The sequence below is a fragment of the Necator americanus genome, chromosome III (assembly GCF_031761385.1).
Source record: "Necator americanus strain Aroian chromosome III, whole genome shotgun sequence".
Taxonomy (NCBI): Eukaryota; Metazoa; Nematoda; class Chromadorea; order Rhabditida; family Ancylostomatidae; genus Necator; species Necator americanus.
In genome coordinates this window covers 9214583-9235596 of record NC_087373.1, presented here as the reverse complement: position 1 = coordinate 9235596, position 21014 = coordinate 9214583, and the positions used below count along the sequence as shown (strand labels likewise).

General features: G+C 45.8%; 5 protein-coding genes across 8 annotated transcripts; 1 reads left to right on the top strand and 4 right to left on the bottom strand.

Annotated features, from left to right (window-relative positions):
- Positions 1-57: 57 nt before the first annotated feature.
- Positions 58-396, bottom strand: RB195_009057 (uncharacterized protein; the record flags this gene model as incomplete). The annotated part of the gene is made up of 1 exon (XM_064195878.1): positions 58-396. The coding sequence occupies one exon, from the start codon at positions 394-396 to the stop codon at positions 58-60; it is 339 nt and encodes a 112-aa protein (XP_064047023.1).
- RB195_009056 (uncharacterized protein) lies at positions 58-4470 on the bottom strand (the record flags this gene model as incomplete). Its single annotated transcript, XM_064195877.1, has 3 exons — positions 58-616; positions 3860-4203; positions 4300-4470. 3 exons carry the CDS (start codon positions 4468-4470, stop codon positions 58-60), a joined length of 1074 nt encoding a protein of 357 aa, XP_064047022.1.
- Positions 4471-4862: 392 nt separating this feature from the next.
- On the bottom strand, positions 4863-5504 carry RB195_009055 (uncharacterized protein; the record flags this gene model as incomplete). 2 transcript variants are annotated; one of them, XM_064195875.1, is made up of 1 exon in its annotated part: positions 4863-5504. In XM_064195875.1, the coding sequence occupies one exon, from the start codon at positions 5502-5504 to the stop codon at positions 4863-4865; it is 642 nt and encodes a 213-aa protein (XP_064047020.1). The 2 variants fall into 2 exon arrangements, with proteins under 2 accessions (XP_064047020.1, XP_064047021.1); XM_064195876.1 differs by having other exon boundaries at positions 4863-5423.
- Positions 5505-7368: 1864 nt separating this feature from the next.
- On the bottom strand, positions 7369-12530 carry RB195_009054 (uncharacterized protein; the record flags this gene model as incomplete). Of its 2 annotated transcripts, XM_064195873.1 has the most annotated exons (7): positions 7369-7427; positions 7712-7827; positions 9106-9599; positions 10194-10426; positions 10500-10676; positions 10730-11859; positions 12107-12159. In XM_064195873.1, the coding sequence occupies 7 exons, from the start codon at positions 12157-12159 to the stop codon at positions 7369-7371; spliced, it is 2262 nt and encodes a 753-aa protein (XP_064047019.1). The 2 variants fall into 2 exon arrangements, with proteins under 2 accessions (XP_064047019.1, XP_064047018.1); XM_064195874.1 differs by lacking the exons at positions 7369-7427; positions 12107-12159 and adding an exon at positions 12500-12530 and having other exon boundaries at positions 7671-7827; positions 9076-9588; positions 10141-10426; positions 10485-10676; positions 10730-11854.
- Positions 12531-14197: 1667 nt separating this feature from the next.
- On the top strand, positions 14198-20034 carry RB195_009053 (uncharacterized protein; the record flags this gene model as incomplete). Of its 2 annotated transcripts, none has more annotated exons than XM_064195872.1 (4): positions 14198-14378; positions 19713-19771; positions 19824-19895; positions 19996-20034. In XM_064195872.1, 4 exons carry the CDS (start codon positions 14198-14200, stop codon positions 20032-20034), a joined length of 351 nt encoding a protein of 116 aa, XP_064047016.1. The 2 variants fall into 2 exon arrangements, with proteins under 2 accessions (XP_064047016.1, XP_064047017.1); XM_064195871.1 differs by having other exon boundaries at positions 14204-14378.
- Between the last annotated feature and the right edge of the window lie 980 nt (positions 20035-21014).

Sequence of the window (21014 nt, the reverse complement as noted above, 5' to 3'; positions counted from 1 at the left end):
GAATCCTTTTCGAAACCCTACTTGCTCGCATAGCTGTCCGGAACTTTTTCAAACCTATTAAGGATCACTCTTGTAAAGAGCTTGTAGATGACGGACAGTAGGCAGATTGGACGATAGTTGCCGATGGATGGTCTTAGTCGTCATGATGAACTCGGAGAGTCTCTTCCCCTGGTCATTCCATTGTAGGCCGTGGGTCCCGATGTGAAGTTCCTCCGGCGTTCTTCTTGGGCCAACCTTAGCGTTGAAATCGCCAATTATGACCTTGTAGAAGGCATGATCTTCTCGGTAGAACTTCTCCAGGTCCATATAGAAAGCTTCGACTTCTTCTTCGTAGCTTGATGTTGGAGCGTAAGCGACGAAGATAGTCAAAGCTGGTATTGGGCCACATCTTCTCATCCGCAGACGTCCGATTCGGGTCGTAAGTTGTTCGAAAGAGTCGATGTTCTTTGCCGTTCTCGTATTGACGAGGACGCCAACTCCACCAACACCTCTACTGTCGCATGTTCCTAAGAACAGTTCTTCTCCAGTCTCATATACGGCGTTGAGAGGGTGACGTCGTCTCGACTCGGTCAGTCCGATGAGTCGTACTTGATCTTCTTGGCTTGCATCATCAGATCTTCGATGGCCGCTTCCGAAGCAAGCGTACGTGCGTTATAAGCACAGATCGCCATCTTAGTCCTTTTCCGTTTCGGTAGCCTACATGACTCCTGCAACCCCGTCCTACCTGGCGCTACCGTACCAGGCTTTCCTCCGGAATCAGGAGACTCTTTTCTATTACTGTGTTTTGCTTAAAAATTTTAAAACTCATAAGCAGGTTGCAAGCCTCTAGTCCCATGAGTTTCTGGGAGAACTTTCGTTCTCCCGGTGTGGACATGTGGAGCTTATTTGTTGGAGGGGACTCCAAATCGCCTTCCTTGCACTTCCCAGTCACTTGATTGCAGGCTTTTGGCCGGACCGACGTGCGGGATACAAGGATGTCATGAGTCAGTCCTGGCTCAGCAGAAATAGGGAGTCCATCCCCTGAATCCACCTGCGTCTCTGGGCAAGTACAAGGTCGCTTTTGGTTCGCGATTAGCCCCTATCCGCCACCCGGGGACGCGCCACGTAGCCTCGCGACTAACCTGCTGTGATCCCTCTAGTGAGGGAGATCCGTGGGTCAATTCTACACTTGGAGAATATTCGACTATCAGCTACAAACACTCCTTCGATGCCAGAATAATGTAGATACCATTTGAAAGCATTAGTTGGAGTATGGGTATTCCTCATGATTTCCCCCAGTAGTTATCACAGTATGATGTTTTAACATAAAATGACGCGAGAGACATCATCCTACTGATAAGGATAACGTTCCACGTCAGATCACGTAAACAACTTGCTACTATTTAAGCAGCCGTCTGGATGCGTGTTTCCACTTTCCGAGAACGGCATGCTACAAACTTAAGGCGAACGAAGAAGGAAATATGCACACGGAGGAGTCATGAAGGTGAAGAGCAAAGCGCCCAGTGTTCACGGCTATGAAACTGCTGCAACCATTTATCTTTTACGTCGTGCACACTAAGTTATTGCGCACCAATGACCGGGTCCAGCGACGCCAGTGGACCCGTCGCGCACCTCCTTCTATGGGTATCTGGCGCCGGTGGACCCGTCGCACCCCATATTATGGGTATCTGGCGCCGGCGCGCCAATCCGACACCGCGGAACCCGTCGCAATCCATTTTATAGCTATATGACCATAGCGCACCAATCCGACGCCGGGTGGACCCGTCGAATTTCGTGACACACAGACACACACACACACACACACCCACACACACACACACACACACACACACACACACACACACACACACACACACACACACACACACACACACACACACACACACACACACACACACACACACACACACACACACACACGGACTAAGCTCGTTATTATATATCATGATCATGATTATGATCATGGTAAGAGTATATGAGAAACAAGAAAGATGTACGCTATTGCGCATTAAGAGAGAGAGAGAGTGAAGGAGAAATATCATGATCACGATATATATATATATATATATATATATATATATATATATATATAAATCTATAATAAGGAGCTTAGTCCGTGTGTGTGTATGTGTGTGTTTGTCTGTGTGTCACGAAATTCGAAAATGGTGGTGCGACGGGTCCACCCGGCGTCGGATTGGTGCGCTGGGGTCAGATAGCTATAAAATGGGTTGCGACGGGTCCCGCGGTGTCGGATTGGCGCGCCGGCGCCAGATACCTATGGAAGGATGTGCGACGGGCCCACCGGCGCCAGATACCTGTAGAAGGGGATGCGACGGGTCCACCGGCGTCGGATTGGTGTGCTGGCGCCAGATAGCTGTAATATGGGGTGCGACGGGTCCACCGGCGTCAGATACCTAGAGAAGGGGGCGGGACCGGTCCACCGGCGTTGCACTAGCGTGCCGGCGCTAGATACCTAGAGAAGGGGCTGGGAGGGGTCCACCGGCGCCAGATACCTATAGAAGAGGGTGCGATGGGTCCAACGGCGTCAGATTGCTATAATATGGGGTGCGACGGATCCACCGGCGTCGGTGGACCCGGTCATTGGTGTGCAATAACTTAGTGTGCATGACGCAAAAAGTAAATCGTTACAGATGTTTCATAGCCGTGGCCACTTGGTGCTTAGCTTTCCACCTTTATGACTCCTCTGCGTGCCTATTTCCTTCTTCTTTCGCCTCAAGTTTGTAGGGTGCCGTTCTCAGAAAGTGGAAACACACATGGAAACGGCTGCTTAAATAGTAGCAAGATGTTTATGTGATCTGACGTGGAACGTTATCTTTATCAGTAGGATAATATCTTTCACGTCATTTAATGTTAAAACATCATTCTTTGACAATTGTTTGTAGAAAACAGGAGGAAAACTCATGTTTCGCGCGATACTTTTAAAATTTGTCTATAATGTATTGATAAGGACTGTTTAAAGCTGAAGCTCGAATGTCCTCAAAATGTAAACTGACGCGTTTAGAAAGAAGACTATGAAATCTTCCGTTTTTAGTAATAATATAAAAAAAGAAGAAAGATCGTTTGGAGATACACAAACCCATTTTTATAAATTAATTAATATTAATTTTCGTTGATCAGTGAAGTCGATCCAACCACAGAAAGTCTGAAGTCCGGCTTTAGCCGGACGTTCAGACTGGTAAGATATATAGCGATAGAAAGGAAGAGAGAAAGAGTGAGAAAAGGAGGGAACGTGCGTTACCACGCGTAATAAGAAGGAAAAAGTGTTACGAAATGTTCACTGACGCCGTAGAGATTTTAGACGCTGACTATTAACGGCGCCTCTGGTTACAAGCTGTACTACGGTATATCCCGGTAGGATCCACAGGGGTGCTACCTTTAAGGTTCAACCATAGAGCACAAAATCGCACAATCGAACATGACGCAACAACTATAAAGAGAGATAGAAGAAAAGAATGAAAGAGATAAGTGAGGGAGAAAAAAGATGCTTACTTTTACTGCTAGAAGTAGATAATTACACTAATGGAGCAGTTACAATGTGATAACTATGATAGCGGTGACCCTTTGACTATCTTTGGCGGGTGAACAAAATTATGTGTCAATGAGTGTATGGTATAATTGATCGAGTTGACATCCTCTGTCATGGTCCTCTGTCGTGACCTCCAAAGGGTTAGGATGTTCAATTGAGCCATATACTACTATTATGTCGGACGTTACTGCTTGTTCTGATCCTGATATTCCGTCTTCCATAGCTTGTATTATGAGATAGGGCCAATCCCTTGAAATATCCATAACGTCCTCAACCGTATTAGATTTGTATCAGTCTGTCCGTGCTGATGACCTTGCACGGAATCTGCCACGTTGATCTTCTGAGTGACAATCTGCCGAAACCTTACTAGCGCGTAACTGTGGATGATAGGACTTCTGAGGATATTGAGCGTGGATAGAATCGCTCACGACCCTAACTTTCTCGTCTTTTCGCCTGATGGTATCGGCGTCTACTATAGTGGGATTTTCCCATACCGCTGCATCGTGACCTGACAAGTCTCGAACTGATCTTTCCGTACCGCTATGTTGTCTGCCCACACTGCTCAGGTGAAGAACCAGGGCTAACACAGCTTCTGCCAGGTGGTGATCTATACCATGGCTGATAATCCGCGTAGCGAGATGGAGATCTGGGTCTACCTGAGCGTCTGATTGGAGAGTGTGAACTTGGATGGTTCAAAGAAGCGATGGAACAAGGAGGATCTTTTATTGTCATTGATCAGTGTCTTCTATCACTTCGAGCTGTCCCACGACTGTGTCGAGGGCATTCAACAAATCTTCCACTGTCCAAATAGGATCTCCCCTCTTCTTCAGTTCGCCAACTTTCTCCCGAGTGCGCTTAGGGAACTTAGAGAGGATGACTTTAGTAGTTCCCGTCGACCCTGAGTCTTCATTCAGATTCTTCATCTGCAACCAAATAGCTTTGATGAACACAGATTTGATCTTTGGGCGATTATTGAATATGAAGAACTACTCATCTCGACTAAACTGTAACAGTCTGCCTCTAAGGACTTCTGGTCGATTGTAGGTGTTCAGGATGATGCTTACAGCGTCTTCATAGTTTTCCGCGGTGCATTTGAAGCTAGCGGTAAGATTGGCTGCATTGCCCTTCAAATGTGTTTTTAGATACAAAAACATAACGGTTGGCGGAACACTGATGTTGTTGTAAACTGTTACCGAAAAGAGTTCCCAAAATGCAGGAAATGCATCAAGCTCTCCGCTAAAGTCCGGAAGTTCGAATGCCGGAAACTTCAGATGTTGTCCGGTGTTGGAAGGTGTGTACTGATTTGGATTCCCAGTTAAAAGTTGTTTTCCGGGGCCGATTGTTGTTGGGATTGTACTAGAGGGAGGATAGTAAGAGCGTGGGGATTGGTTGAAGGGGTATTATTCACAGGCTGCAATTGCTGCGGAGCTCCAGCAGTACTTGCAGATTTTGGGGGATCGAGCGAAGTAGATGTATTGGGACCTGGTGGACTGTCCTCAATACCTTCCAACTGAGTGCGTCCACTCACCGGAGCGTCTACTATCGAACGATAAGGCGAATTAGAATCTTGTGAGGAAACTAACTGTTGTACTAAGGAAGAATGAGAAGAGGAGCCAGCCACGGAAAAAACATCATGAACACAAGGAGTAAAACGCGAAATAACTTCTGATGGCGGTAGAAGTTTGGGAGCGACTTCCAAACAATCATGAAGAGCGCTCGCTTCCTCTATTGCCTGATCCATCTCATTGGTTTCCCAATGAGACTGGAAGGTGTCGAGGAGCGGTAGTTCTCCCTGCTCGTCGGGATGCTCCTTCGCAAACTTCTGTGGCAAAACCCAACGATTCTTCAATAAAGAAACAGAAGGATCAATTGACATCGACACAATCAGAAGGCATTGTTTACTCCCGGAAATCCCCCGAACATCCGTACCTGGTTCTAACTGGCCCGTGATGCTCATATCCGTATCCGCGATAACACGTTCACTCCTTCGTCAGCTGCGCTTTATGGTATCCAGCTTGCGACATGCCTTAATGAAACGAGTTGTGGGTTTGGGGATCCGCGATGGAACCCTTCCCCCTAAACGCAATAACGACATGTAGTGGTAAAGGAGAGAGCTACGCTGCGCAGATAGTAAAGTGGGCATGATTTAACTACTAATAATCTACGAAAGAAGGAAAAAGAAGAAATTATCAAGAGAAGAGAATAAACACGCCCCTCCCCCCGGCATGTACTACAACACTTAAAGACCCCAAGCCAAAGGCGGTTATCCTTGGTCAAAGGACATTCCACACACTAGGCGCAATAGGTTTCCTGAAGGTTAAGGCAAGATGTTATCAACTGTGGAGGCGGATGCACTAAAACAAGCATTGGGGAGTAACATTAATAGGCTGTCTTCCCAAAACACTACCCTACTACTAGATAAGGTCAGTACCCTCTATGTGTTTTCAAAGGCATTAGAGAGGTGAACTGAGTTACCCGGTACATTATTCGCTTGATCGAGAAGTTTCCCAGGATACCTAGTACCATGTAAAAGAGCGTGGGAGGTAGCTAGGTTACCAAAGACACGCGTGTGACACCCATACCGATGTGCTATTAGTTAGGCCACAGCCTTCCCGACCATTCGCTCAGTTGGAGTAGCACAAGATAGTCAGCCTTAGCCAGTCTATGTAGTAGGAGTAAATGTTTCTTACAATCTGGAGATCCCGGACAGTACTATTGTGTAGCCTTTAGAGTCAACTCCCGTCTCTGATGCCTTTCCTGCTTTTCATCTGAAGGGGTACTCCCTGCAACCCTATCAACCGAGACATGGTAGAGATGAGGTTTCGTTCCACTAATGCGCAGAGAGATCCCATTCATCCCCTCACACATGAGCCCGATGCACTCTCACATGTCATATGCCTGGTAAAATGTAGTTGATGGAGGTTCACTCTGACGCACCCAAAGCGAACTGTTTTTCTACTGTATTTGGTGCGATTATTTGATGTGATTTGTGGCGGGAACTTCCACTGCTTCAGTACTATACCTGCACTCAGAGCGCGAAAAAGTTATGGAGCACAACAGGAACATGCCCCCACACAAGGGCACGATGCACCATGTTGCTGGTCGGGGTTCGGTCTCGGTTAGAGGGGCTCTCTCCGGCAGTCAGTGAACCCGCTCCTCCTTTCTGCCTGCGCTATCCAGTGGTATCCTGACCCTGACCTCGGGCAGCATGTGTCTCGTAAGTCATCTCCTGCTCCAGTACCGCTACACTGCATGTTTATTGGCTTCTCTATGATTACATACTGCGTGATCCTGTGAGGAGATGGGAATTCATATGGACTCTACTTAGTTGGGGAGAATGACTATGTGGACCATGCCACTAGCGCCGCCGCGTGCCACCAAGGCATTTGGCAACGGCGTGGCTCTCCCTGCTTTGCTGTGATCCACCTTTAACTTTCCCAGATGTTACACCACTTTTCCCAGCACGTGCTGTGCACGTGCACACTCCGCGGGAGATGGCAGGCAATGCGCCACCTTGCTGGTAAGAGCGCGCGCCTTTGGCTACCGAGCGCGGCTAGCAATGCTCCCGTCCAGGCTTTGATCGTGAGGAGCGGTGCGGATCGCGAAAACGTCCATGAAAGGCATTAACCGTTCACGTTGTTAAACCATTCCACTTGCATAGTGGGTGCCTCTAACTTTCTCACTTTTCGTGACTTCACTCAGATTACTGATTAGCACTTGGCCTGAGCTTGCATCGAAATCGAAGGAGGAATTCGGCGAATGGTTCGCTGATCGTGGGTTGCTGTGGAAGGAGCGACTTTCCCCCATTTGTGGAAGTCCCGTTAAGGTCGCGAAGCAAGCGAATGTGCACAGCCTTCATAAAGGCTAACCCAACGGCCTTCTAAAGATTTTAAGGATTTTAGATGGATAGATAGACAGATAGATAAACAAATAGGATTCGACCTCTTCAGCAAAGGCGACAGGGAAAAACGATCTGAATGTTTCTGTTCTTACGAAAAAATCAGACACAGTCCACAATCATTATCAATATTTGCTTGTTAGCAAGAAGATCATCTAGTTCATTTAGTTCTTTACAGAAGTGGAGGACGTTCGCGTGAACAAGCTCTCTGTGGCTGCAAGCACTTCAGATCAATTCATTTGTATGTCCCATTTTTGATGTTTTACCTTTGAAGAAACACTTGATAATAGCAGTGTTTGTCTTGATTCTTATGAAGTTCCACATAGTTTCGTCTTTTACGACAACGATATTCCATTCGCCATCCTTTCGTTCCTCAGTACACCTGCATTTGAGGTTGGATAAGTTTGCCTACTGTACCCCAATTTGATGGCATATAGTCATTTTGAAACGAACTGCAGCGCTGTTGCGTAAAAAGTTGTTAACGAAGTGGATCTAGCGGCGCTAATAAAAGCGACTTCTGCTTGCTGCAACCGTATCGCTGGAATAAGTAAGTGTCGATCACCACCGCTCACTCCCGCTTACGCAACTATAGTAAAGTTTAGGTTGTTTTGATCCGAATCTATCATATTCTAGAGCCTAATGGGCATTACAAAGTTGAGACAAACAAGAACAGGTCTAAAAAAATACTGAGTGCTCAAGTAGGTATCAAAGAATGTTGCATTTTCAGTTACTGACAGGACAGGAGACGACCCATAGCATTGTACTTTTCCCTTTGATTTTGGAGAAAGAGGAGATAACAAGCTACGTTGTCTCTGAATCTCGGACCCTCGTATGTGTTGTATTAAGGATGTTGTGCTTTAAATATTGTTATGAAAAAAATTTTGTTACTTCCTTCCTGACGTTTCTACATTCACCCCTTCTTCGGGGATCTGATTTCTATCGGTTCTGCATGACTTATTCGCATCGATCTGATCCACTTTACACAACGTAGTAATAGATCAACGCCTAGTGTAGTCGAGTCAATACGAGCTAATATCTTGCGATTGCGTAAGTGCCTTTTCTCAAAGCAGCGCGGAGGAGTCAAGCATTACGATTAATGCAGAGCAATCGCCATCTCCACTTTGACTGCAGAGATGAGTAGAATCCTCACTCGCCCGCTAACGTAAGGAAAGAAAGGTCGTTCCGACCTCAAAATGTTACCTTCTAGTTATTTTAATTTCTACACATTCTTGGTATTTTGTTGTGGTAATCTTGTCAAGTTTTTTCAAATTAAGTCCTGTTTGTTTAAGTGTTGTCATTCAAAAACCTTTACTCACCCAAAGATAGATTTCTTTTCTTTTTTTAGGACATTATTCATCTGCTGCATTACTGCTACTGTATTTCCTCAATAGAGAACATATTGAACAAATGGTGCATGGACACTCTAAACCCGGACCGAAAGCTGACAACGATATGAAGGACAAATGTGAGGAGAAAGTACCTCCGCTTGTGGATCCCTGGGGACGACCTCTGCCTGGGGGACCTGTCAAACCACCTGCACCTGTGAAGGACAAATGTGAGAAGAAAGAACCCCCGCTTGTGGATCCCTGGGGACGACCTCTGCCTGGGGGACCTGTCAAACCACCTGCACCTGTGAAGGACAAATGTGAGAAGAAAGAACCTCCGCTTGTGGATCCCTGGGGACGACCTCTGCCTGGGGGACTGTCCACCTCTGCCTTGTGTGTGTCCACTTCTGCCTGGTGTGTGTCCACCTCCGCCTGGTGTGTGTCCACCTCCGCCTGGTGTGTGTCCACCTCCGCCTGGTGTGTGTCCACCTCCGCCTGGTGTGTGTCCACCTCCGCCTGGTGTGTGTCCACCTCCGCCTGTGAAACCACCTCCGCCTGGTGATGACAATAAACCACCTCCACCAAAACCGCCTGTGAAACCACCTCCGCCCGGTGATGACAATAAACCACCTCCACCACAACCGCCTGTGAAACCACCTCCGCCCGGTGATGACAGTAAACCACCTCCACCACAACCGCCTGTGAAACCACCTCCGCCTGGTGATGACAATAAACCACCTCCACCACCGCCTGTGAAACCACCGCCTGTGAAACCACCTCCGCCCGGTGATGACAATAAACCACCTCCACCAAACCGCCTGAACCCCGCCTGTGAAACCACCTCCGCCCGGTGATGACAATAAACCACCTCCACCAAAACCGCCTGTGAAACCACCTCCGCCCGGTGATGACAAAAACCACCGCCTGTGAAACCACCCCGCCTGTGAAACCACCGCCTGTGAAACCACCTCCACAAACGCCTGTGAAACGCCCGTAACAATAAACCACCCCACCAAACCGCCTGTGAAACCACCTCCGCCCGGTGAACAATAAACCACCCCACCACAACGCCTGTGAAACCACCTCCGCCTGGTGATGAAAACCACCTCCGCCTGATGAAACCACCTCCACCAAAACCGCCTGAAACCACCTCCGCCCGGTGAAAAAAACCACCCGCCCGGTGATGACAATAAACCACCTCCACCAAAACCGCCTGTGAAACCACCTCCGCCCGGTGATGACAATAAACCACCTCCAAACAACCACCGCCTGTGAAACCACCTCCGCCCGTGTGAAACCACCGCCCGTAAAACCACCTCCGCCCGGTGATGACAATAAACCACCTCCACCAAAACCGCCTGTGAAACCACCTCCGCCCGGTGATGACAAAAACCACCTCCACCACAACCGCCTGTGAAACCACCTCCGCCCGATAAATACCACCTGTGAAACCACCGCCTGTGAAACCACCTCCGCCTGTGAAACCACCTCCACCACAGCCGCCTGTGAAACCACTTTCGCCTGTGAAACCACCGCCTGTGGAACCACCTCCGCCCGTGATGACAATAAACCACCTCCACCAAACCGCCTGGAAACCACCTCGCCCGTGTGACAATAAACCACCTCCACCAAAACCGCCTGTGAAACCACCTCCGCCTGTGAAAAACCACCTCCAAACCACCGCCTGTGAAACCACCGCCTGTGAAAAAACCACCTCCCAATAAACCACCTCCAAAACCACCGCCTGTGAAACCACCTCGCCCTGATGAAAACCACCTCCCGCCTGTGAAACCACCGCCTGTGGAACCACCGCCTGTGGAACCACCGCCTGTGAAACCACCTTCGCCTGTGAAACCACCGCCTGTGAAACCACCGCCTGTGAAACCACCGCCTGTGAAACCACCGCCTGTGAAAACCACCTTCGCCTGTGAAACCACCTTCGCCTGATGAAAAAACCACCTCCGCCTGTGAAACCACCGCCACAAAACCGCCTGTGAAACCACCCGCCTGTGAGACAAAAACCACCTCCACCAAAACCGCCTGTGAAACCACCTTCGCCTGTGAAACCACCGCCTACACCGCCTGTGAAACCACCTTCGCCTGTGAAACCACCGCCTGTGAAACCACCGCCTGTGAAACCACCTTCGCCTGTGAAACCACCGCCTGTGAAACCACCGCCTGTGAAACCACCGCCTGTGAAACCACCTTCGCCTGTGAAACCACCGCCTGTGAAACCACCGCCTGTGAAACCACCTTCGCCTGTGAAACCACCGCCTGTGAAACCACCGCCTGTGAAACCACCTTCGCCTGTGAAACCACCGCCTGTGAAACCACCTCGCCTGTGAAACAAACACCTCCGCCGTGATGACAATAAACCACCTCCCCAACCACCGCCTGTGAAACCACCGCCTGTGAAACCACCTCCCCTGTGAAACCACCTCGCCTGTGAAACCACCTGCCTGTGAAACCACCTCCAAACGCCTGTGAAACCACCTTCGCCTGTGAAACCACCGCCTGTGAAACCACCGCCTGTGAAACCACCGCCCCGGTGAAAAACCACCTCCGCCGTGATAAAAACCACCTCCACCAAACCACCGCCTGTGAAACCACCTTCGCCTGTGAAACCACCGCCTGTGAAACCACCGCCTGTGAAACCACCGCCTGTGGAACCACCGCCTGTGAAACCACCTTCGCCTGTGAAACCACCGCCTGTGAAACCACCTTCGCCTGTGAAACCACCGCCTGTGAAACCACCTTCGCCTGTGAAACCACCGCCTGTGAAACCACCTTCGCCTGTGAAACCACCGCCTGTGAAACCACCGCCTGTGAAACCACCTTCGCCTGTGAAACCACCGCCTGTGAAACCACCTTCGCCTGTGAAACCACCGCCTGTGAAACCACCTTCGCCTGTGAAACCACCGCCTGTGGAACCACCGCCTGTGGAACCACCGCCTGTGGAACCACCGCCTGTGGAACCACCGCCTGTGGAACCACCGCCTGTGGAACCACCTCCACCACCTCCACCACCTCCACCACCACCGCAACCTTGTCCGCCTGGTCCATGCGTCCCATGTCCGCCATGTCCTGATCTATGCAACAACTTCCAGATGGATGATTGTGTCTATATTTTAACCTGCAATAACTTCGATGATTTTGCTACGATGTGTCCCACATTCGTTGCGAATTTTTATGCCGACTGGTTAGTTTCATTCATTTTGATCCTCTGAAGCTGAAATTTGAGGTTATCGTTTACTGCATAAGGGCTACGGTGATGAATGAACCACGATTGCGGCCGCTTACGTAACTCCATAGACGTTTTTATCAGACACCACGTACCTTTCATCGGCTTTGTGCCTGACACACACGCAGAAAGATAAAACGATCTTCATTTGTTAGTAGAACTATCATTATTGAGAAAAATTGTAACTATTAAACAGAGACAATTTTGAGAGGTTCTCACTAATAACTTGTAATCTTTTGGCTTTTAATACGTATGCTCCAGGTCTTTGGGGCCTTAGCTGATCAGCTCCCTTAAAAAGGAAGATGATGAGATACCCGCTGCGTACATTTTTGAGCGTGCGAATCCCTTCTTTGCAAGGTTCATTTAGAGTTGTGCACTGCAGAAACGTACGCGTTTCGCCTCATTCTGCACGATTAGAAATCACCTGCATTCAAAAATACAGATGTCCTCAGTAGAGCTTCCTTTATGTCATCAGGAGGGAGCGTCACCGGCAAGCGGAATATCACAGAATGGTCGCATTCCTAACACGTGTTATGGTGTTAACGCGTTCGCACCGCGTCTACAGCCGAGCCAGCAATCAGTGGACCTCTTGCTCAATGTTGTGAGCAGTCTGTATGCTGCCTACGGTCGCATACGCGACACGTTGCCAAGTGCCTAATCCGATCAACACGCTGTCTTCCGTAGCGTTTTACAGGACTCTTAGGTGGAATGGAGCGTGACAGTGCTCCTGTACTCGTGTTCTACACACTTGACCGCGTCTTTTCGTGGAGAAGTCTCAATTTCGACGTATGCCGGCGTTGAAAAAAAAAACTCGGCTGAAAGGTGTCAGCATCATTTTCCTTGTGGCCTTTAGTTCTTCCGCTAGTGTCTCTGTACACCTTTAGTGTGCTTCTGTATTCTTTTTGTCATAATTTTCCTGCTGAGGTTTTCTCAATATCTTCTTATTATTATTCTCAATATCTTAATATTATTATCTGCGCCTTCAGCTTCTCAATCTCCTTTTTCTTGTTTTGAATAATTGACAAGTAGTCTTGACATTTCACTGAAAGCAACATCACTTCTTTTCTTTACTAGCCTTTTGAATGCAGGACAAGACGACTTTATTTTAATGCAGAACATTCAGCAAATACGTAGTGTTCGGGTAGTAGATTGCATCATTTTTTGCTTTGTTTGTAGAAAACTGCTCGTTGTGGAAAAGGCGTCTGTTCCTACGAGATACGTTAAAACACATTCCCTTGTACACAACACGGTCCTCTCAACAGCCTATTCATTGGTTCTGCTTCAATAAGAAGAGACCTCCTCAGATTTCGTGCCAAGAGTGGCGCTTTGTAACTGAAATAGTAGGAAAGAGCGGCATTTTCCACGCCGTTTTTTCACGATTAATCTACAACCCTTACTTTAGGGTTGTAGTGTGGTTTCAGCACCACATTAAAATCGTGTTACACTGTCTTCAAGCGTGAAGAGAATATAGGTTGTGCAAAGGAAGTCGAATGCAATGTGGAAACGCTGAGGGAGACAAATCTTTGTCCGAGCGACCACAGGATTTACGAGTTGATTATCCATCTAACTTCCGCTGTCCCCGGCTCCATACATCCTTGCTTTTATTGTACTGATAAAGCATCCTTCTCTATCTCATCATGGTTTGTTTCATCCTCCTTTTGTTCCTTTTTCCTGGATTTTGATTTTTTCGTTCTTTTGCTCTCAGGTGTGCGCTGTGATGATGTGCTTTGCTACAGCCATGATAAAACCCACTTATTCTCTAGATATATTGTGGGGTTATAAAATACCAGAATCAGACGTTTGGAGTATGAGGTTGGGTCAGAATGATTTGAATGGTGGCGCAATAGCTCTCGCCGTGTGTTTCTCGCTACCTCCAGTCTTGGTACGGAGATGATCGGAAGTGCTAGCGCGCTACGTCGCTGATATCCTAATTCATCTCCGAATTGACTTCACACTAAAATTTGAGTCTTTTTGATTGGAAAGCCGTTGTTGTTGAGGAGCTGCTGGCTGCTCAAGGGCCTTTGCATAAGATCTTCATGTTTGCTTCATGCTTGTTTAAGATCTTCGCATCGGTCTGCTATATTTGAAAGTAATCGAGTAATAGATGGTGCTCACCGCAGAACTTGTTACGTTTTTAAGATAGTTGCATCAAAATTTAGTTGAACTTTTTCAGGTGTCTTCACAGCATGTGTATGACTCCCGTTTACCAGAGAGTGGCAAAACGAGTGAGTATTCCGATGGCGAAGATTGACGCCGAGAGGAACAGCGCAATTACCAATCGTTACCATTTACGAGGGTATCCAACATTGATGCTCTGGAAAGATCGCAAGGGACCGTATCAATACATTGGCAAACCCTGTGAAGAAGGTAGGTGGATTTCTATGTATGCTTTTTCATCATCAAATCATATTATTTATTTATTTATTCACATACACCAATGGTGCATTAGAAAAGAAAGATATAAAAAATGGAATACACTTTGTCTAACTAACCTAACATTACCTTACCAAAAAAAATTACAAGCTTTAGTAAAACCGGAACTCAATTTATTGTCAAAGAAAACTGACACTGTCTTTTCTGAGGCGGATAACAAGTCTAACATGTCGTTTTCCTACTCCAAAAGGTGAAAAATCTCTTATGACATCTGTTCTCCCATCAAGAGCGCTTATATTGGTCCAATTATCGAAACATCAGGCTTCGGACAACCAAATTAGCCCAAGGCATAAGGAGCACGTTGGAACTAGAGGCGAATCTGACGGGGGACTTTAAGCAAGAGGATTCACCAACTTTCGTGATCCTCAAACGACTGAACACCACAATCTAGACAAGCGGCAGTCAAGACTAAACTTACCAAAAGATGCGAAACTTAGTAAAAGGAAGTTATTCAGAAGTAATTGAGAGGCGGTGATATGACAGAACAAATTAAAAATTGATTTAGCCAAAAGATATCAGTATCCTCGTTAGCGAATGAGCTTCACTGGGCGGAGTAGACTTCATATGTCGGAAGAAGGGAAAGAGTGGCCTCGCAGTAAGCTGAAAAGGATAACTGTAGGAGAACCAATCCAAGAAATGGAGAAATGTAAAAGACAACTAAGAGGTATCATTGACCTGAATCTGTGATCCAGTTCCATGCCCTGTGCAAAGGGCATCACAGTAGTTGTAAATTGAAACCACCAGTTCTTTCACTAGTAGGTTTGAAGCACCAATACTTGCTGGGCGCTGATTTGGTTTCATTTGCGAGGACTCGAAAACGGAAGATTAGGTCGGCATGTATACGTATGTCTTTCAAGCTGCTCATACCTAATTTTTTGAGACGATCCTTGTAGCTATTCACCGCTAATTCAGCTGACATTCTTCTGAATAACATAGGGGTAAAAGTCTCTTGCTCCTTTTCGAGCTTTGCTATATGTTTTTCTTTGAAGGACTCCACATTTGAGAGCCATATTCAAGATAAGGTAAGACGAACAATTTGTATAGACAAGTGAGAATAGTTGGATTAGAGGTGTGAGCAATGCGGAATAGTCGAAATAGAGAAAATGCTTTTCTTACAGTATTACAGATCAATATGTTCTGTGAAGTTGAAGTTATCACCCACAAAAACTCCTACGTTTCTTACATATTTGCAAATTTTAGGAGTTACTCCTTTCAAACTTTTCATATTCAGTCACATTCCCTTTACCTACATTCATAACCAGAGACTTGTAGTAGTTAATGCGCAGATCCCATTTGGAAGCCCAGTCGGGCATTTTAGCCAGTGATGTCTGAAGTACAGTGCGTACTTCGAGGTAGTTTCCGTCATCGTATATGCCGTAAATCTTAAAGTCATCAGCGTACATTTGGACACTGACGTGAAAAGAAGTTCTGAGCACACTAGGTAGGTCGATAGTGGAGATGAGAAACAAGAGAGGGGACAGGACTCCTCCTTGTGGAACTCCACTTCTGCAAGGGAATTTGGCTGAATATTTATGGCCAACTTTGACTGTCATACTTCTCATGCTAAGATACGAGATAATCCAATCTATAACATGGCCTCGTATTCCGAAGTACTTAAGCTTTGCAATTAATTTAGAGTGACATACGGCCTCTTAACATGTCAACGTATATTATATCAATCGATTTACCTTGATTGCAAGCTAAGGACCAATCAAAAATGCCGCTAATTAGGTTAGTAGATGTCGAAGCTCCTGGTAAACCCATGTTGTTGAGTGGAAATGAATGAAACTTCTTTAGCCAAGACAATTGTTTATCCCTGATTATCTTTTCCGTAATTTTACTGGCGTTGGTAATAAGATAATAGGACGGTAACTGCTCTGCAGCTTAGTACCTAGGGATTTAGAAATCATTGTAACTATGGTGCTTCTCGCACCTCGGGAACTTCACCTAATAGCATGGAGATGTTAAAGATATGGGCTAGAGGGCAACATAAAGTAGCAGCACACTCCTTATATACAATTGGCGGGATTCCATCATACGTTTCACTAACCGACGGTTTAAGAGACTTGATGTATTTGTAGATATCTGAAAGATGGAAAAATATGACACTGCACTGCTGTTAGATAGGAGTTATGCCAACAATGTCTGGAATGTTATTACTGCAGTCTGAAGAAAATACACTAGCAAAATGAAGGGCTAGGGCATTAGCTTTATCAGCATCTCTGATATAAGTAGCTCCTATTTGATCCACAAGACCAGGAAGTCTTCCATTGTCCTTCATTTTGTGCCTCAAGTATAAATAGAAGGGCTTCATGGATTCGCTGTGCACTAAGCAGCGTTCTCGATACGAAAGATTTCTTTTCATGTTGGATCAATGTCAGAACATACTTTTTTGTACAGGGGTTATGTAAAGACGTTGAGTTTGAGAGATTAAGGATTTCAGTCGAGGTGGGAGATTCAAACAAAAAGCGCAGGACCCCACCATTCAGCACCAGCGCTGATCAGTTCTGTTGCTGACATTTCGTCATAGTTCGCTTCTATTGTCTGTGTACATTCTGCTGTTCTAGTCTCACCACGAGGGTTAGCCTGCAACGAAAGTGCAGCTTGGTTTTTTTTTTTGCAACGCGAGTGGATCTGGTTGGCATGACCTAATCTAGCTCACAGCACCAAGCAAAAAAGGATTTGTTAAACGGTTAAAAGATCACTGAAAAAGAACGAAACGGCAATGTATAGGGTTTCAAGTTAACATTTGTTAGAAATGTAGATGGGAGTGTTAGAGAAAAAGAAAAACGTTGAAAGATTAGGGTAAGTACAAGGCATCACTCCACGAATCTCAGGTAGTACGGATTTCAGGTGGAGTTTTGGTATACGGCATAGTAGATTATGAGAAGGAGAGTGACTTCGTCCATTTCTTCCTAATTACCGTAAAAAAAATTCCCGGGAGGTACGGCTCCGGGCGTTTCGGGGGCACTTTTTTCTACAAGGAGTTCGCCAGCCTTGTGCGGCGCCGCGTCTTCTGGGCCATTTTTTTTGCGGCAATTAGGAAGAAGTGGACGGAATCACCCTCCTCTCCATAATCTATTATCCTTTGTAAGAATACTCCACCCGAAATCCGCACCACCTCAGATTCGTGGGGGATGTCTTTAAATGATTAAAGCAGTTGTGTGAGAATAGTTGGAATGTTAAAATAAAGAATGATGGTTATACAAAAAAGAAACCTTAGATTGAACCGAATGTGATAAGGGGAGAGACAGGAGAAGTTAGAGTGATAAGTAGGAATAAATTAAAAATGCGAGAGCAGACAATTGCGCAGCCATCTGACGCACGCGAACCTAAATAATCAAATATTTCTGGTAATAGTGTCTTTCATAAAGTAGCAGGGTTTCTTTTTTGTCATGTTTGTTATGGGTCTTCTTCAACGTTAGAAGCAAAGGAATGAAAACGTGAAAAAAGGAGGAAAAAATTGAAGGAAACATCTATTTGAGAAGAAGTGTGATACGTTACAAACGAATGGAGCAGAGGAACAGTTATACAGTCGCACCAGTTTCGTCAAAACATCCGTTAGCACGCAAGTGGTGCAAACGCGTAAGTGGTGCGGTTGAAGAAGGAACCTTGGGAGCTCCAACTGGGCTATAGAGAAGACTAAGGGATCAACCACGTCGCTCTCGTCTCCTCCTGTGCATTGCAGGTCTTAGGTCCTTTTCAGCTGTCTGTAGATAGAAAGGAACAATTTTTGAAATCCACTTCCGCATTACCAAAAGGTTGGTTCTAGGTGAAAGGAAAGTGTGGTCTTGAAAAGAGTTGATCCCAATAAAGAAGTGGCTTTGTGCTAGGATATTTCATGGAAGTTAATCTCCAACAAAATGTTTGAGCATCTTCAAAAGCAGCGTGTTAAGATTCTGACATGGTGCGGAAATCATAGCGAAAGTTTTGGGCTCTGGTTGTAGATTTCAAAAAACCACTGATTCTGATACGACAAATACTCCTTACTCTAAAGAATTATTCGTCAGGATTAGAAACAGAAGTGGTAAAAAGACGATGTCCTTTCCTAAGAAACCTCGCATTAGTTACAAGGCATCACCGCGCACGAATGCGAGGCGGTACGAAGAATAATTAGGCTTGCAAGTAGCCGTATTCGAGATGGGAAACCAATGAAGGGGGGGGGGGGCCTTTTTCTTTTTTTTCTTTTTCCCGTAAAAACGGCCCGGAAGATACGGCTTCAGCCTTTTTGGCGCACTATTTTCTACTGAGGGGATCGACGGTACGTGTACAAGGCTGTGCGCGTTTTATAATATTATAACTGATATCTCGCATTAATTAAAGCGGTGATCCCTCTCCGGTTTCTTTTTAAACGACGATTAGGGGAGGATGAACCGAATCGTGCTGCGATCTACAACGCGAACTTTAGGCTTTCGCTGTGCTTCTTGAACTACGTCGAAATAGTGATTTGCGGGTTTAACCAATCGTTGGGGTGCTTAGTTCCAATGACTATTGTTTGGGTTCTTTCGATGTTGAATAAGAATAAGATAAATCTTAAATAATACATCGAGATAACATTATCTATCTTCATTGTTTTTTTTTTGGAGCAAAATAATTGCATTTATATGAATTCTTCTGTTTATACTGTAGAAAAAATTGTATAGTTTTATTTACGTATTCCTTAGCATACCTCACTAAAAAGTGGATTAAAGGCATTACCCCACGAATCTGACGTGATATGGATTTCCGATGATCAAAGACTATACGGGATCGTAGATTGCAGAAACGGGAGAGATCTTGCTCATTTCTTCCTAATCGCCGTAAAGACAGCCCGGAAGATGTGGCGTCGAGCGTTTATTGGCGCTCCATAAGAATTCTCTATAAGGGAGTCTATTGGAGCACGGCAGCCTTCTTCACGCGTCGCATCCTCCGTGCCGTTTTTTACGGCAATTAGGAAAAAATGGACGGAATCACCAACCTCCCCATAATCCACGACTTCGTATAGGCATAACCCACCTGAAACGCGTACTACTCTAGATTGGTGGGGTGATGCCTTAATCATTGATTCAGTGAAGTCTTCAAAACGTAACAGCCAAATTAATTCTATGATATTGTTACTCGAAAAATAGTATTAATTTGAAGCTTTTCAACTTTAAAACTCCGTCTACTCAGGATTTTCTATGTTGCACTTCTTACCCTAAAAAATTACTCGCTAGATTTATATAAGAATCCATCACGCTATACTTCCTCTTTTCACTGTCGCACTTGACCAAATGTGTGGTTGTTCAGAGATCGTGAATTGGATTGGAAGATACGCTGGTAACGTGTGGACGTATAGAAGAAGAGAGGTTGTGAAACTGACTTCGCAGATACTTCACAAAAGATTCTTGGTCTTTGCAGGCTGCTAATGAACAAATGAGGATGTTCATCCCTGATCGCCCTGCTAATGTTGTCAACAGGAGAGGTAGTCGAGTAAGTAAGAAACGAAGAGTATTATTTAGAAAAGAATTTTGTCCTTTGTTATTACAGTTTTCAAGTTTGTATCTTGCTATTCTGATCTCATCTAGTTCAGTCACCCTCAGTTCCTGGTGGAGGAAACAAAATGAGTTAAAAACTGTAAAGCCGCACGGACATTGCAATCTTTTTCGATCTGTATTTTTTTCGCAGGCTGTTTATGACTTCGTACTTTCTACCTCCAAGCTTATTCGTAGTCTTCTCACCTCCTTTTAATATTATTCTACTAATTACGTCTTGTCTTCAAAGGTGATGTAAGAGACTCAATGTATATTCCACCAACGTGAACAGCCAGTACTGTGATTGTGTGCAGTAGCAGTTTTGAATTCGCTTGTCACGATTTTCAACTAATGCACATTTTCTCCATCTGTCATGCGACGTCTTTATATTTTATGTGTATGAAGGTCGTCTTTAATAAATGTTTTGCGCTGAAGTTCGATTTTTTGACCCCATTTACCGTTTTTATGTCAAGATTTAAGTGAGAAAATGTCAAATATGCATGTTAATATAAGTTTCGACGACCAGACTGTCCTCTCCTATGTCATTACTCTTACACCGGTGAGATCCACCTCTAACAACGAGATGGCCTAATTTAAGACAGCGTACTATGAATTTGATGTGTTATGGATTTATCAGCAGTAAGCTTCTATACGACAAATGCAACCCATCGTAGAAAAAAAGACAAGTAGGGTAAACCGTCCTTCATAGCGACTGCGGAGAAATTAGCGGAACCATATGGTTTTCCGCAATCTACGGCCCCCGTATAGAAACTTTCCATGGGAAATCCACACCACGAATCTGGGATGGTACGGATTTCAGGTGGAGGATCCGTATACGGGGTCGCAGATTATGGAGACCAGGGTGGTTACGCTCATCTCTCCCTGAATCACTGCGAGCAACCGGCCCCTGAATGCTGTTTTGTACGATGCCTACTATTGCAGCACGCTATCCTTACGCGCAAAGCCTTCCTTACTGTCTATCGGGGCAGTCCGAATTGATTTTCGACGAATCGCAGGGCGAGGCGGCGCAAGGGATGCAGCGTTGCAATAGATGGTGTCGTACAAAACAGCATTCTTG